The sequence below is a fragment of the Oxyura jamaicensis genome, chromosome 33, assembly GCF_011077185.1.
Source record: "Oxyura jamaicensis isolate SHBP4307 breed ruddy duck chromosome 33, BPBGC_Ojam_1.0, whole genome shotgun sequence".
NCBI classification, from domain to species: domain Eukaryota; kingdom Metazoa; phylum Chordata; class Aves; order Anseriformes; family Anatidae; genus Oxyura; species Oxyura jamaicensis.
The window spans coordinates 1,946,833-1,962,580 of record NC_048924.1 but is presented as its reverse complement, the minus strand read 5'-3'; the positions used below and the strand labels follow the sequence as shown (position 1 = coordinate 1,962,580).

At 59.5% G+C, this 15,748-nt stretch overlaps 1 protein-coding gene across 6 annotated transcripts in view; it reads left to right on the top strand.

Moving 5' to 3' along the window:
* Positions 1 to 14,953, top strand: part of ATF7 (activating transcription factor 7) — a 60,083-nt gene extending 45,130 nt beyond the window's left edge. For 5 of the 6 annotated variants that reach the window (XM_035308914.1, XM_035308915.1, XM_035308917.1 and 2 more), the window contains 8 exons: positions 2,198 to 2,332; positions 3,106 to 3,263; positions 5,746 to 5,845; positions 7,075 to 7,188; positions 8,223 to 8,369; positions 9,641 to 9,838; positions 11,391 to 11,499; positions 14,089 to 14,953. In XM_035308914.1, coding sequence (XP_035164805.1) covers positions 2,198 to 2,332; positions 3,106 to 3,263; positions 5,746 to 5,845; positions 7,075 to 7,188; positions 8,223 to 8,369; positions 9,641 to 9,838; positions 11,391 to 11,499; positions 14,089 to 14,306 — 1,179 coding nt within the window. In that variant the 3' untranslated portion in view covers positions 14,307 to 14,953. Of the gene's footprint in view, positions 1 to 2,197; positions 2,333 to 3,105; positions 3,264 to 5,745; positions 5,846 to 7,074; positions 7,189 to 8,222; positions 8,370 to 9,640; positions 9,843 to 11,390; positions 11,500 to 14,088 lie in introns of all 6 variants that reach the window. The other variant, XM_035308918.1, reaches the window with a different exon arrangement.
* Positions 14,954 to 15,748: the final 795 nt, after the last annotated feature.

Genomic DNA, 15,748 nt, shown 5'->3' with positions numbered 1-15,748 from the left:
CCCCCCCCCCCCCCCCCCCCCCGGGACCGCTCCTCGGAGAGGAGCCACGGAGCTGGCGGCGGCTGAGCTGCAGACGGAGAGAGGGGCTCCGCGCAGGAGAGAGGCTTTTCCTAACAAAGAGCTCCCTCATATGCAAGCCGTATCGATTCAGGCTGCCCCTGCCAACCCCGGGTCTGAAGGACAACGGGATCTCGTCAGATAGCAGCTAATTAAGGACGGTCCCCCCCCCCCCTTCCCCTCCCTTCCTCTCCAGGATCGGAGGAGCAGCAGATGCGGACCGGGCTCTGGGGCTGGCACGTACATTTACTAAATTGATGTATGGGTGTACATACGCTCGCAGTCAGCGGCGCTGCTCGGAAATAAACTGCGGGAGCAGAGCCGCGTAAATCTTCGCCGAGATGGGGAACGGAGGAATTCAGAATTAACACCGAAAACTGTCTCCCCACCCCACCCCCCCACCCCAACACCCCGCTCTCCTAATAACAGGGCTCTTTAAAGCAGAAATTGATCTCTCTCATTGGTATGCTGCAGGGCCTTGCCGGGGCGTTTTATGCCCTGAATTCCCTGCCTTTTGTTCTCGGCAGCCCAGACCGGGAGCGCTGGGAGAAGGGAGCTTTTCGCTTGCGGTTTCGCCTAGAAGCGGCTGAGCAGCCCACAGTCTAGCCAGTCGTTTTATATGGAAGACCACCCATACCCTGTGCTCCGCTACCTAATAGCTGCAGCTAAGACCCTTCAGGCTCTTGGATGTTTTGCTTCTTTTTTTTCCCCCCCCCCTTTTTTTTTTTTTTTTTTAGGATGACTGCAGTCAAAATATTTCCGCCAGCAGCCCGGCGAGGGGGGGGGCTCGAAGCTGGGGGGGGGGGGGGGGTTTCGGGCGGAGGGAAAGCATTCTTATCCCTCCCCGAAAAATCTCTGCACACGCGAGAGCCCCGGGCCCAGATGGCTTGTCACTCCCTGAGCCTGGCCAGGGCTGCCTGCTGCATTTCTGGGATGCTTTCAACATTTGGCCGCGTCCAGCCCAGTCGCTGCTGTTGTGTTTCGTCCTCCGGTTCCAAGGGTGGTCTCGACACCAGCGCGTTAATTAAAAACACGGGCACAGCAGGGGCTTCCCTGGAGGCGCTTTAAGCGGCTTGAAAACTTCCCTGCACGTTAATCCCTTCTCCTTTGTGCTTCCCAGTGCAGCATCTCTGCTTAAGAGGGCAGGTAACCGGGTCCTGCGGGGACCCCGAGCGTAAATCGCTGCAAGCAGCGAGCAGCCGCCCGGATTTGCCCCTCGCTGCACTTTTCCCTCCTTCCACGGGACTTAGAGCGCGGAGGAGGTTTAGGTTAGACGCTAGGACGAGCTGTCAGCGCTCGGGCAAGCGAAGCAAAGCGCCGGGAGGGATTGCAGCAAACGGCCGTCGGCGCCGACGTAGGTGGAGTTTCTCCTGCCCCAGCCACGGGGGCGATTTGCGAGCCCACCCTGCGGCCGTCGTCCCCATTCCAGTGCTTCTTCCTCCAGCACGCCGTCTCCTCCCAGCTCTTCTCTCTTCCTCCGGGTCTGGGGAGGGAAGAGCTCGGTGTCACCTTGTTGTCACCCTGCCCTCGTCCCGTCCCCAGCAAGCCGTCGGCCGGTTACAAGGGGGCACGTGGCACTGCTGGAACCCGGGGGGGGCGGGTGGCAGGCTGCCAGCTCCAGGCATATGGTTGGGTTTTATTTTAATGGGGCGCTCATAGATATTTAATAACTTGCATGGTTCTTTGTTTGCTTTTGATAATCAGGTAATAAAATAATTCAGGCTGATTTATACAATGCTTTACAGCTCTTCTGTGAATGAAAGTGCCTTCTGTAACTCGCAGGCCTTTGGCTTTGTTACCTGTTCTCCTTAGCGGAGCCCTTTTAGGAAAAAATAATAAAAAAAGGGGGAAAAAAAAAAAAGCCCAGTGGAAAGAATCATGTCTGTGTTACTGAGAAACCACAAAATGGTGCCATCTGGGGCAGAGACCGTCTTGCCTAGGCCTCCGTCTCTGTTTGGACGGGGCCAGCGCGGCGCGGCACCGCTCTCGGCTCCGGGCTCCCAGATGCTCCTTCAGCACAAATAAATAATAATAATTTGGCCGGGGCTCAGAGCCGGAGCTCTTCCTCTGGGACCGGCCGAATGTTTCACAAACAATGTGAGCTAATTGTCCTTTCGATCCGGGGCTGCTTTTCCCGCAGAGCGCTGGAGCCCTGGACATGTCTCTGCCCTCAACCCCAGACATCAAAATAAAGGAGGAAGAGCCGGTGGAGGTGGACTCTTCCCCCCCAGACAGTCCTGCCTCTAACCCGCCGTCGCCGCAGAGCAAGGAGAAGGTGAGTTCCTGACAGTGTGCCCTGCGGAGGTGTCGTTCCCTCCTTCCCCGGAGGAAAGCGAGCCATTTCTCCGCTCCTTTGGCTGTGATTTGGGCTTGTGAGGTTCTCGTCTTGTCTGAGAAACAAAGAGAAAAGCTCCCCCTCTCCATCCCCCCCCCCAGCTCCTCAAATACACGTTTCCTGCACTTAAATCTCCACCTGGATTTGGCTAATGAAGAAAAACCTTGCTGCGTACCCCGGGGTAACACTGGGAACGCTCTTCTGGCAGGGAGAAAGTGCTGCAGGAGCGCAGCATCCTCCCCGAGCCTGGCTCCCGGCGCCCGGAGGGGCTTTGGCTGGTGCCTGGGAGCAGGAGATGAGCCCAGGTGACACGGTCTCCATCCGAATAACTTCCCACTGTGGGGACGTTAGCTGGGGCCGGGGCGGTGATTCGGAGAGGGGGATTATTTTGGAGAGGGGGATTATTTCCCAGCTGGGGCCGTAATTCGGAGAGGATTCGGGATTTATTTCGGAGCGGGGGATTATTTCCCAGCGGCTGCTGCAGGCGGTAGGAGTCTGAATTTCCCTGCCCCGTTCCCCTGCACTGACACCAGCTCGGTGTGCCTTTGGGTATGGGGCTCCCCTCCCTGCCACAGCTCCTGTGACACAGAATCCCCCTGATTGTCACTAAATGGCCTGAAAGCCATCAGAGGGCGGCTGGAAGGGACAGCCGGGCGGTTTTCAGCCTAACAGGTAACGGCCCGACTCCTTTTGTCCGTCGGTCCTCTCTTTAGGAGATCGCCTCCAAGCCCGTCATCGTCTCGACGCCCACCCCGACCATCGTGCGCCCGGGCTCGCTGCCTCTGCACTTGGGCTACGACCCCCTGCACCCAACGCTGCCGTCCCCAACCTCCGTCATCACCCAGGCTCCCCCTTCCAACAGGCAGCTCGGGTAAGTACGGAGGGAGGGAGACCTGCGCCGAGGTTTTCCTCCCGTACCGTCAAGCTTCCTGGGCAGTAATTAGCTCCCTAAATAAGTTCCTTGATTGCCAGCACAGCTGAGGTGCCCCGATTCCCCCCGCAGCTCAGGCATAAGGGGCCTCGTTGCAGCGCCGCCTGCACGAGCAGGATGGGGTGTAAGTGCAGGAAGCGGGAACTAATTGTCGTAGCGGAACGAAATGAGGCAGAAGGCACCGCGGGGAGAAATGAAGCCCGGTCCCCAACCACGCTGACACGATGTTTGGTGCCTGTGATGGGAGCGTGGCCGTTTGGGGGACCCCCCGGGTCTCTTCTCCAGCCTGGTGCGGAGCAGAGAGCTCGGCAAGGAAATCGTCTGCTCCTTCAATGGCTTTGGGATTTCCTCAGGCAGCCGTGGCCGCTGGAGTGCAACCTCGGCTCCAACCTGCTGGCCTCCTTCGTGGCCAGCTTCTGCCCCGGGAGCTGTTTGTTTCGGCAGACGTGACGACCTGCTCCTCCTTGCCCCTGCAGCGATCGGGCTCGGAGGCTCCAGAGCCCTCGGTGAGGCAGCTCCGGCCCCGCACACGAAAGGAAGGAGCCCGAAGGATGCAGGAAGCCCATCACAATGAGCCCCCAGGAGACGGCTGTTTAGCCCCTCTTCTATTCTTTGGTGTCAGGATGCTGCTTTCTTGCCGCGCTCCTGGCCTCTTGCTAATTGCCCTTGGTGGAGGCTGGCTCCTTACATTAACCAGGCCATTTTTTTGGGGGGGGCTGTCACTTCATATTTTTGTGTGTGTTTTCGCGCTGACCCCGTGGCACCATCAATCCAGGCTTCCTGACGGAAAGTTTTAAATCCTGTCCCGAGGCATTAAGGGGTCAAGTGATTGTCCCGGGGTTCCGAAAGGGCCTTAAACCCCCCCCGTAACCCAGCACCTTAAACCCCCCCCCCCGTAACCCGGGGCCGTTTGGCACCGAGCCCCCTCTCGCTTGGAGACACCAGAAGCTCAGAACTGGAGGGAGCTGGACTTCTAATGGGATTTCGTGTGCCCTTTGCAGCTCGTGGGGCTAGATCCCTCCCGGAGCTGAAGCAGGCTCCCCGGGGGGGTGTCAGGCTGCAGCTTTAACGAGGCTCCCTGCATTAGGGCCGCGGCAGACGCGGTGGGGTTGTCGGCGTGACAGAGATGGAGGGGAGGCTGTGACCTCCCCGTAACTCGCCTTGTTAGGCTGGGCTTTTCAGAGCAGCCCGGAGGATTTGGGATGCCCAATAGAAATGAATGAGAGCCGAGCCTTCGCGGTCCCAGGGCAGCCTTAAAAATTCCAGCCTGAGTTATTGGCGTGGCGAGCTCCCCGCTCCGAGCCGCGCTCCCCGCGTCTCCCCACGCTGCTACGACTCCGTGCCAGCTTCCTCCGAGGTCGCAGGCAGCCCAGCCTCCTCTGCCCCCTTCCCTGGGCTGGGAGGAGGAGGCAGCAGCGGGGCTTTTTTTTTTCTTCCCCCCCTGCTCCCCCCCAGACGGGCTGCCAGCAGCTCTGCTCTCCTGGCTCGTCTCTGCCTCCGCTCGGCTCCCCGCGGCGCCGTCGTGAAGCGAGGAGGAGCAGGAGAAGCAGCCCTTTCTGGCAGGGACCCTTTCCTTCCTCTCCCCGGCAGGCAGAGCAGAGTAGCTCCGGTTTTTCCTCCCCTTTTCCTGGGGCAGGCTGGGTCTGGAGGGGGTCGCAGGCTCTGCGGTGGGGTTGGCAGGGCTCTGAAACGGAGGCAGGGGCGCGGGCGCCTCTTTGTCAGCACACACACGACCGTCACCTCTCGCTGCAAGGGAAAACGTTCCGGGCATTTGTCATCTGTAACCGCCAGCCCTGGCAGGGTCGCCTCCTCCCCAGCCTGCTGCGATGGGCTCCGTCCCCGTTTTATCCCCAGAGCCATTTCTCAGGCAGACACGAACCAGCCCCGCGCCGGCTCCGTACCGAGGAGCTTTTCTCCGGAGCCGTAAGAGTCAGAAGTGTTAACGGGAAGCTCAGCCCCGCCGTGGGAGCCCAGCAGTTGTGGCTCAGGGGCCGAGAAAGCGAGCAGGAGGCAGGGGCTGCTGCCCAGCCCGTCCCTCTGCCCGCTGGAGTGCTTCGGGCTCCCCAGGGAGCAGCTGCAGCAGCTCTGGAGAGCCCCAGCCCCAGCCAGCGGCGGCTGGATGTGCTTTTCTCTGTATTCAGGTGGGCACCACACCTCCGGGCTTCGGCAGCCGTGGGGTTTCGGTTGCCCAGCACACACCCAGGGGCCTGAGCAGGGCGCACGGTGCCGCGGACCGTCGGCATGGGTGCTGGGTCACCGCGCCGTGACGCTGGCACGTGCCGGCTGCTGTGCAGCAGCGTGCAGCAGGCTGGGTTCCCCTAACGTGCGCTCACCCCCGGGTCAGAATGTGCCCCTCGGGAACGGGGGAACTGGGAGAATATAACCATGAAATAATCCATGAGAGCTTGAATTGTTTCTCCAGGTCGCCCACGGGTTCCCTTCCGCTTGTCGTGCAGCTTCCCAACGGGCAGACCATGCCTGTCCTCCCGGGCCCTCCTGTGCAGATGCCGTCAGTGATATCGGTAAGGGACGCTTCCAGCACAGCTCTGCGAGGCAGAGGAGGGGACCGAGTTTTTCCCCCAGCCAAATACGTGCAGACAGATCCGTTTTGCAAAAAAAAAAAAATTAAAATATTTCTCCCCCTCTGTGCAAGATAAGACTTGAAGAGGAGGAGTAGGAGGGGGGCCGGCTCTGGCAAGGTAGTAATAACGTGTGGATCACACTAGAGGGCAATAAGTCTGGAAAAAAACAAAGCCATGCCCAGACAGATGGCTCATGCCATTGATCCAGGGCTGGGAGCTGTAGGAGCCCTGATTAGCTGCCTCCATTTGGAACAGCGTGCCTCAATCGAAACCATTCGAGCTTGCAGGGAACATGTTGGTCTTTGCAGGCCAGGAAAGCCACCCTGGCCTCGCCGCCGTGCTAAAGTGCTGCTGGAATGTTAGCCTTGCGGGTTGTGCTTTTTGCATACAGAGAATTTTCTGTGGGCCAAAATTCATGAGCAGATTTGCCTGGCGGGTGGCTCGTAGGTCTTGGGAGCGTTTCAGCTCCCTCCCAGGCAGCTTGAGTGAATCCTGCCCGTCCCGCTGGGCACGTCTTTTGGCTTGGGAGTGAGTAATGGCCCAAACCCTCTGCCTCAGGTAACGGGAACGTTGACGTCAAAAGAGGCAGATGCACAGGCAGCCCGGCGTAGCTCGCGGGCACGGAAGCATCTTCACACCTCCCCGCTCGCTGGGAACGCGGCTTGCCTTTGTGGCGCTTTGCAGCGGCGTACCTGAGCGGCTCGTGAGCCCAAGTGCAAACCCTGGTGGGGTTTTTTTAGCCTCCTACGGAGGCCAACCCTGCTCGGGAAGAGGGGATGCTTCTACCCGTGGTGTTGCTGCAGCTCTGCAGCGGAGCTGGGCAGAGACCCAGAGGGGTTCTCGTTCCCTCCCCGTCCATCTGCGCTCGTTTTCTGGTGAGGAAAAGCCTTCCAAGGAGAGAAAGGAGGAACGCTTCGGGCCACCCTGTCCCGAGCGCCGGGCTGGTATGGCTGGGCAATTCTTCAGCAGCCGGCATGGCCACCAAAGGGGTGGCTGCTGGCCTTCGGTGACAGCAGACGTAACTGATGGCAGCAGTTAAATGCTGAACGTGTGTCAAGCTTTATAAATGCGCCCCGGTTGGGGAGTGATTACAGAGCCACCTCCCGGCTCTCGCCACCGAAAGCAGCGCCGCAGCTTCTCACGCCCTCGTGTTGCTCCCTCCCCGGCAGCTGGCTCGGCCCATGTCCATGGTGCCCAACATTCCCGGTATTCCTGGGCCTCCCATCAACAGCAGCGGGTCCATCTCGCCGTCGGGCCTTCCTGTGCACTCGGAAGCCAAAATGGTAAGTGTCCAAACACACGCCGGGGAGGGCGTCACGCCGACGTCCCTAAATCTTCACTGGCTCCTCCAGAAAAAGGTGTCCGGAGGCTTTTTCCCTGCGGCTTTCCTAAAGAGCTGCTGCTTGCCCCGCGCAGCCGCCGGAGCGCTGCCTGGCACCGAGAGCAGGTGTTGTAAATGCCACCAGGAATATCAGACTAATCAGCGCTGCGGCTCTGGCAGGCGCACGCTGTTGTCGAGACAAACCCCAGCCCCGTCCTAAACACGGCTGTTTTGTAACGCCGGCGCTTCCAGTTCCAAGGTAACAGATGGGCTGGAGGTGGGCTCGAAGGAGGCAGAGCCAAGAGGAGAGATGCTGTGCTGCCATCCAAGGATCCCGGTAATGGGTTTTGTGTCGACTCCTTAAAACATATTAAAAAAAAAAATCCACTGCTGGCTCTTCCACCAAACTAGGGAGGAAGCAAACCTAAATTTCAGAACAAAGAGCAACGAAACCCCACGGTTTTGGGTCTGAGACGGGGTGGAGGCATTTGCAGAGCTGCCTCTTCGGGCAGTGCTTGCTCACCGTTCCTGGTGCGCCCCGCGTTGTCGCTGCTCCCTCCCCGCCCTGCTTTGGGTGTCTGCAGGGTTCCTGGGCAGAGCTGTGAGCGGGGAGGGAAATCTCAAACGGTGTCTGAGGCCCGAAACGGAGCCATCCTGCCTCCCCCCCAGCCCTGTGTGTGGCTGCCCGGAGAAGGAACTTGCAAGACACGGCCGTGATCGTGCCTGCGTCCTTCTGCAGCCCCTTCCTTCTTCACCCCTGGTGCTCGGAGGCAGCCGGGGCTCTGGAGCCCGTGGTCCTGCAGCCCCCGCCAGCTGCGGGTGGGCTGGAGCCAGCTGCAGGAGCAATTTTTGGGGAGCGGGCGCCTGTCCGCTCGGGGCTGAGCCGGGCCCTGCTGCCTGCCTTTGTGGCCGGCTCTCATTTGGGATTTGGAGCCGGGTAAAGCCCTCACGGCACGCGGATCGCCCCCGCTGATGTCCCGTTTTCTCCTTCACCAGAGGCTGAAGGCCAGCTTGACGGCGTCTTCCTCGCTCAACGGCAGCAACCTGGTGGTGGGCTCAGCCAGCACGATGGTGACCGCGCGCCCGGAGCAGAGTCAGATCCTTGTCCAGCACCCCGACGCCCCCTCCCCGGCTCAGCCACAGGTCTGCTGCTGCTCAGCCTGCGAGGCTGGGCTGGACGTGCTGGGGGGTTGTGGGCTTCAGGGAAAGAGGAGGAAAACCTTGCGGCTTCCTGCCTTGCAGAATGGGTTAAAAACCTTGTTTTTTTTTTTCACTGCCGCTTCAACACTAATGCTCTCAAACACCACCAGGCAGAAAACTTGGGCAACGTGTTAATTTGCGTGACAAGGTCTGGAGTTCTGAAAGAATATTTTGCTCTCTTCTCCCTGCTCAATTACTAGGGTTAAATGCTCCCCTCTTAGGCAATCAACTGCACCGGCTCCTGCCAGCTCACCAAATGCCAGCCTTCCATCAGGATCGCCACCTGCTCTGTCAGTTAGATGGGCTTCCAAAAGTTTAATATCCATATGCTGCCTGACAGCGAGAACCGAAGTGTAACTGCACTCCCCGATGGTGGCGGTGTAATTACAGAGCCCTCGCAGAAGCGCCGCCGAGGCTGTGTCTGCAGGACCCTCTGCCCTCGCCGGCTTTTCCTTTGTTCTCCCGAAATAAAACGGGGAAGTGGTGCGGCGTGACGAAATCTTTTCTGCCGCTTGCCTCCGGGAGCTTGCGGAGCTTGAAGACGTTGAGGGAGAATTCGACCCAAATGAATTTTTAAAGCAAATTGCCCGCTCGGAACGGATCAGTCAGATACCGAGCCCGAACGGAGGACCGCGAGCGGGGGCCGTGCGTCAGAGCGGGGCCGCGCGCTCCCAGCCCTGCAGCTGGAAGTCGCCCTCCGCCGGCTGACGAGCTGGAGCTGGCTGTGCAGGAGCCTCCCCAGTCACTGCAGCACGAAGTTCCTTTCTGAGTCTCTGAAGTGAAATGAGGAGGAAGGCCGTGCCTTTTGCTCTGCCCGTGGTCATTGACCGCATCAGCTCCTCGGCATGGAGGGGAGGAAGCTTCTGCTCTCGGCTACGTGCCGTCAGCTGGCGGGGCCCTCAACGTCTCCACGCAGGAGTTTGGGATTTCACTCATTCCCCTGACGTTCACAGATCCCCTGGCTTTGGGATCTCAGGGAGTTCAGGGGGATTCACACCCTAAGCTTGCAGAACAGTTCGGCTCCCCCCTTGCTGCCAGGGCTGCCCTTGGTCCCCCCCGCAGCGTGCGAAAGCAAATCCCTTTTTGCTCCAGCTGCAGGATCCGACCTCTTTACCAAACCCAGTGGAAACAGCCGGGTTACACCAGGCTGCGTTAGCCGCCTGCCTGCCTCAGAGCTTCCCCTCAGCATCTCTCTCCCCTCGCCCCATCTCCAGGTTTCCCCTGCCCAGCCCACGCCCAGCACCGGCGGGCGGCGGAGACGCACGGTCGACGAAGACCCCGACGAGCGCCGGCAGCGGTTCCTGGAGCGCAACCGTGCCGCCGCGTCCCGCTGCCGGCAGAAACGCAAGCTCTGGGTGTCTTCCTTGGAAAAGAAAGCCGAGGAGCTCACGACCCAGAACATCCAGCTGAGTGTGAGTATGTAACCGGGGAGGCTGAGCGCAGCCGCTCGCCAGCCCGGCAGCGCTGGGACGGTCGCTCCGGAGGGAACGTCTTCCCCATGCTGCGGAGCCAGCAGGCGTTTGGATGCTGCTCTCCGGAGCAGGATTGCAGCCTCTGGGCCGTTTCACTCCCAGCAGCCAGCGAGGAGCCCTTCAGTGCTCTTCTTTCTTCCCCCGGCCCCCTTGCAAGGGCTCTGCCTCTTCGCCCCGTCACGGCGGCGCTGCAGCACGAGGAGCGGTGCCAGCGTCGGGAGCGGAGCCGGAGGCCTCAGGAAGCAGCTGTATTTACAGAGCTGAAGCCTCTCCTGCGCGAGGAAGAGCTCTCTGCTGGCACAGGGGCAGCAGAAGCAGCCCCAGTTCCCTTCCCCGCACGTTGGACCTGGCAGAGGGGCGAGGAGGGGGGCTTAGCAGTTGCAGCCGGGCTGATTTTTAGGGAGAACCGGGGTTTTCTGGCTGCGCCCCCCACTTGCCGAGCAGAAGCGCAGCAAATCTACAGACACGGGCAGCTGAACGTAATTTCGCTCCCCTTGCAATTAGCCCCCTTGTTAATGAATGCACTCAGCATTGGCCAAGGATTGGTGTGCAAAAAATGGAACTCGTGTCCATTCGGGGCTTTTTCTTCCCCTGCTTGCTGGTGACTCATGCAGCGGGATTTTTTTCAATAGCACTGATCATGGTATTTTTATTCTCTTCCCAAGATAATTATAGAAACTGTTTCCTCGGGCAGCTTTGAAACACAATTGCCTGAGTTTCAGCTGTTTGTCCAAACTTTTCAATAGGGGAATAGTGTGCTACACAAAGCTCGTAGGGAAGCGGACCTGTTTTCACGGCACAAAGTCAGTCTGAAAGGCTCGGGGACTCAGGAAGGGTTATCTTGGAGTTGCATAGAGAAGGAAGAGGACTACAGAGCGGGCTGGGTTAACTGCTCCCCTTGGCAGCAGGGAGGCTCTGGGGAGGGAGGATGGCTCTGTGGTTAGCACGGCCAGAGCACCAAGCACTGCTGCAGATAGCTGGGGCTCCGTGTGAGTTATTCCCTCTGTGCCGCCGTTCCTCACCTATAAAACAGGTCGTGTGAAAGGTCCAACGCCTTCACCTGTCGTACCAAACGGCTCAGGGTGCTGCTGAGGGCCTGGGGGAGCTCTGCTGTTCCCCAGAGCCTGCCGTGGCCCCATGTGGTCGTAGCCTGTGCTGCTGCTGCCGTGCGGCCCCAGGGGGACAGGGGTGGCCCCAGGCTGACCCGCGTCCGCTCAGCCCCGGGCTCTGTTCCGCTCTCCCCCAGCACCAGCCGCGTGCTGGACCCGAGCCGTTGGCATGAGCAGGAGGGCAGACGTGGGCAGGGTTAGGTGGTGAACGTCCCGGGGGGCTTTCCTGCCGGTCAGCAGGAACCGTGCTAGCTGCTCTTGGGCATCTCAAAGCAGCTAAGAAGCCTCGCAGGGCACGTGCATGATCATCCTGCTGTGGCTAGAGGCTGCTGTCAGGGCTAGGAGTGATGCAGACCCCCCCGTGCTTGTGTTTTCTATCTCAGAACGAAGTCACGCTACTGAGGAACGAAGTTGCTCAGCTGAAGCAGCTCCTGCTGGCTCACAAGGACTGCCCCGTCACTGCACTACAGAAGAAAACACAGGGCTATCTTGGTGAGTAGTGACTTCTGCTGGTCCCTGCTGCCCTCGAAATAGGTCAAAACCAGCTGAAACCCGCGTCAGGCATTAAGGAAGGGAGCCTTTATCTCAGCCTCCGCTCCATCACCTCCCTGCTCCTGTGGCATCTGCTCGGTGCGGCCTCGCAGCATCCGTGCTGGGAAGGTTCCTGCTGGGGAGGGAACAGCAAATTATCGTTTGAACCCCCTTTGTGAGAGGTTGCAGCCAAGGGAGGGGAAAGCACGGGGGGAAGGAGGCAGCACATCTCCCTCAGCATCTCCGTGGCGTGGAGACTGGACAGAGATCCGCGTCTCCGCTCCTCCCCGGAGCGCGGGCCAGCGTCTCCCGCCGGCGGCGTGCCAGGCACTTGATGTTCTCTTTGAAGCTACAAAGTCCTGCTGCTCTGCAAGCAAAGCCAGAGCCAGGAAAGGCCAGGCTCTATAAATGACATCACGGGGCTCTGTATCTCGTGCTCTGCAATTCCCATCAAATTGGCTTTGGAAGTCAGAAGGCCCCTTTTTATCTTTTTTTTTTTTCTTTCTTTCTTTCATTTTTTTTTAATGCTGCCTATTTCATTATAATCAGCCCCGGAGCCAAACACTACGTCTGGCTTCTTCGTGCCTCTTCCGCCGTCTCTGCAATAACAGCTCCGCGCTGTGGCGTCCGTGCGGAGCCTCTGGAAGATGCTGGAGTCCCCCTGGCGTTGCCCGCGTTAACGGGACGAGAGGCAGGGATGGAGGGAGAGGAGAAAAGGAAGGGGAAAAAAAAACAAAAGCAAAGAATGCGGGCAGCCTCCTTCCTGCTTGCCTCCTGCTTTCCACCTCCTGGGTGTCTGCAGGGCTCTGCTGTGCAGCGAGGCACGGATACGTGCTGCGCGGGGCCTGGCACTGCCGCTTTATTTTCACTCTTTACAGCAGCTCAGAGCTTGAGCGATGTGCTCGTGAAAGCCCTCGCTGTCCCCAGCCCTCGCAGACAGGTGTTCGCTCCGCGTATAATGCGGAGAGGCGACGGGATTTTTTTCCTGTTAACTTCCGAAGTTTACAGTTCCTATTATGATTCCTCGCAGCCTGTCTGCTCCGGTAATAGGAATTCATCACGCATCCGAATAATAAACACCAAATTCACGCCGCCCTCCCCACGCCCCCCACCCACGGCTGCCTTTTTTTATTACCGAGATTTGTGACTAAGCAGCTCCTTAAACAAAAATGCCAGATTCCCTCGACGGAATTACAGCTGCCTCGTGTACAGGCGGGTTGTTTTATTCGTAATACCTTGTAAATCTCCTTTTGGGGGATGCCAAACTGTTACACGGCTCCGCTCGACCTCCTCCCTCGCCGCCCAGCCACTTTGCAGACCTGCTGTGCTAGCCGCAGCCTTCGGCGTGTGCCAGCAGAGCCACGAGGGAAGGCAGAATGGGAAAAGGGCCGCGATATTCACGCACCTGGCGGAAAGCTGAGCCCTCAGCGACGTCTGCCTGCGCCCAGTAAGGCTGCAAACCCCTCCTCTGATCTTCTGGTGTCCTGGGGGTTTTACCCTCTCGACGTGGAAGAAGCGTCCCGGCTCCTGCCATCATTCTGCTCTGCTAAAGGAAGGTGACCGCGTCTTACCCGTAATTCATCTCGCCAAGTGCACAGGAGGGAATTTCCTCCTGACATCTGCAGATAATGAGTGTATACCCCCGAAGAGGAGAGGGCTGATTGCTCTCGCCTTGGCATTTGATAGGTCACAAATTATCCTCCGCCGTAGGAGCTCTGCCTGGGCGCAGGGGGCTGCTGGTGGGAGAGGATCCAAAGTTTCGGAAAGCTCCGAAAGGGGCGCGGAGGAAGCTCGCTGCCTTTGTTTGCCTCCCGCCGCGAGCCCCCCGAAAGAAACGGAGCAAGCCAACAGTTTGTGACGGGCTCTAATTGATTTTAATGTTCTAGAGAACGATAACGAGCAGGCCAGGTAAAAAAAAAAAAGTGCAAAAAAAACCTGCTGGGGTGCCTTTGCAGAAGGGTTTCTGCCGCGCGCGGTCCTGAGCGCTCACCCAGCAGATGGTGAGGACGCCGAAGGAACCGTTCAGTCTCTGGGCTAAATGGCCTTGAACCAAGCACCATGCCAGGAAACAAGATGTAGGAGAGTTCGTTTGTTATAATGAGGAAACGGATTTATTACCAGGAAGGTTACGCCGGGTCTGCCATCCTCGGGGCGAAGCCGGCACTTTACGCCTTCCTGGCGCGAACATTGTGAGGTTTGGTGGTGTTTCTCCGAGGGACGGGGCCCGCCGGGTCGTTACGGCCCGACTAATCAGTTTCATTTCCAGGCCTCACTCGCTTTTGCCAAACAGCTGCTCTGGCTCGTCCCTGGGGGGGGGTTTGGTGGGGGGAGCTGTGGTTCCTGGAGGGATCGGCCCCTCTGTTCCGGGCTGCTTTGGCTAAAAAAGGGGAGCGTTAAGTAAAACCCGACCGATTTCTGCCCCCGCAGCCGCAGCCGCAGCAGCAGCCTCCCATCCCATCACCTCGCCCTTAATACCAGCAGCAGCGTGCCGAGCCTCTCCCTAACCACTTATTATTTTTTTTCTCCTTTTCCCCCCCACCCCTCGAGCAGAAAGCCCGAAGGAGAGCTCGGAGCCCACCGGCTCCCCGGCTCCCGTCATCCAGCACAGCTCCGTCACCGCCTCCCCCAACGGGCTCAGCGTCCGCTCGGCGGCCGAAGCCGTCGCCACCTCGGTGCTCACGCAGATGGCGAGCCAAAGGACAGAACTGGCCGTGCCGCTGCAGCCGCACGTCATCATGGCCCCACAGTCGCAGTCTGCCGGCAGATGATGGCGCAGCCCCCGCGCGGGACACGGAGCGAAGCAAAGCGCGGACTCTGGCCGTCCCCGAGTCCCCGAGCGGTGGGGACGGAGATGGATTTATTTTTTTTCTTCCTTTTCTTTATTATTATTATTTTTTTTTTTTTTAAAGTGAGTTAAGGGCAGCTATACGGCGCTTCTGACACTGCATAGCCTGTACAGATCCCGGCCCCGAACCGCTGCCGTGCGCGCGCCCACCCGTCCCTGCCGGACGGCTTCGCACCGAGCGCGTTCTCGAGCCTCCATCACCGTGCGGAGCCACCCGGAGCCTCACTTTGAAAGCACCTGGGAAGGTTTGCTTTCAGGTATCAGTTCCATTAACACTAAACCTCCGTGCTCGGCGGATCCCCGTGGCGCTCTCGCTCGTCCCAGTCCCCCCCCACCTTCCCTCGCCCTCCGCTCTCAGCAAAGGAAAACGCAGCTCCTGGGAGGCTGTGACATTTAGTCGTGCTGTCAGTGTATTTTATTTTTAACAGCGTGCTGCTTCCAGGCATCTGCTCTCCCCCCCCTCCACCACGTCTCTAGCTACCTGAAACATTGCACCTTCGGACGAGGAAACCTCCTTGAGCTCCGAGGTTGAAGGGATCGAGGTCGCTCTCCTCGCGGTAACTCGCAAGACGCCGGCGACATTTTTGGAGCACGCTGACGTTACCGGAGCCGAACCGCTGCCAACCACCGGTCGCTCGTGCTGCCCCGGGAGGTGTCCCCGTGCCTCTCTCCGGCGGCAGGGACAGGCACCGGCTGCTCCAGCAGCAGCGGGGCTGCTCTCGCTCTTCCTTACGGTAACGCGGCGCCGACCTGCGCCTGCGGGGACCCGCGCAGCCGGGAGGTACGCGAACGGAGGAGCTGGCCCAGCTCCGGTGATAATGTGAGTCCCAGAATTCGTCACTGCTCTCAGCCCCGCTGCACGCCTTAGAGAACAAATCCCTCCGGTTCCGAGGATCGTCTCCTTGACACGTAACCTTAAGAATGGTGGCCTTAAATCGTGGATCGTTGCCTGTTCCGAGGGGAGGGAGCGCGCAGCTGTGCTGGTGTTTGCCTGGCCTTTACCTCTTTGCCACGATTATCTTCTGCTCTTGATGATGGAGCACGGAACGCTCCCGAGCCAGAGCAAATGAAGGATTCGTAATGCTTCCAGGGCAAGGCCAACAGCCGGCCTCGACGTTGGGAGGCTCCGGGAAGCGCGTCCGCTCTCCGCGCCGCATGCGTGCGTCTGTGCGCGCTCCCCAGGGCCCTCGGCAGGTGATGCTCGCGGGCTGGAGTTCGTCTCGTGGAAGCTGGAAGGGGCGCTGGGGGTGCTGGGGCTCTTCCAAGAAACCTCCTCAAAGCTCGTCAGCCCTCGGTCTTCCTGGCCTCCCCTGTTGGGGGGGTTGAGGGGGGGGTGTCTCCCTGCCAGGCCCCTTCGCCCCCTCC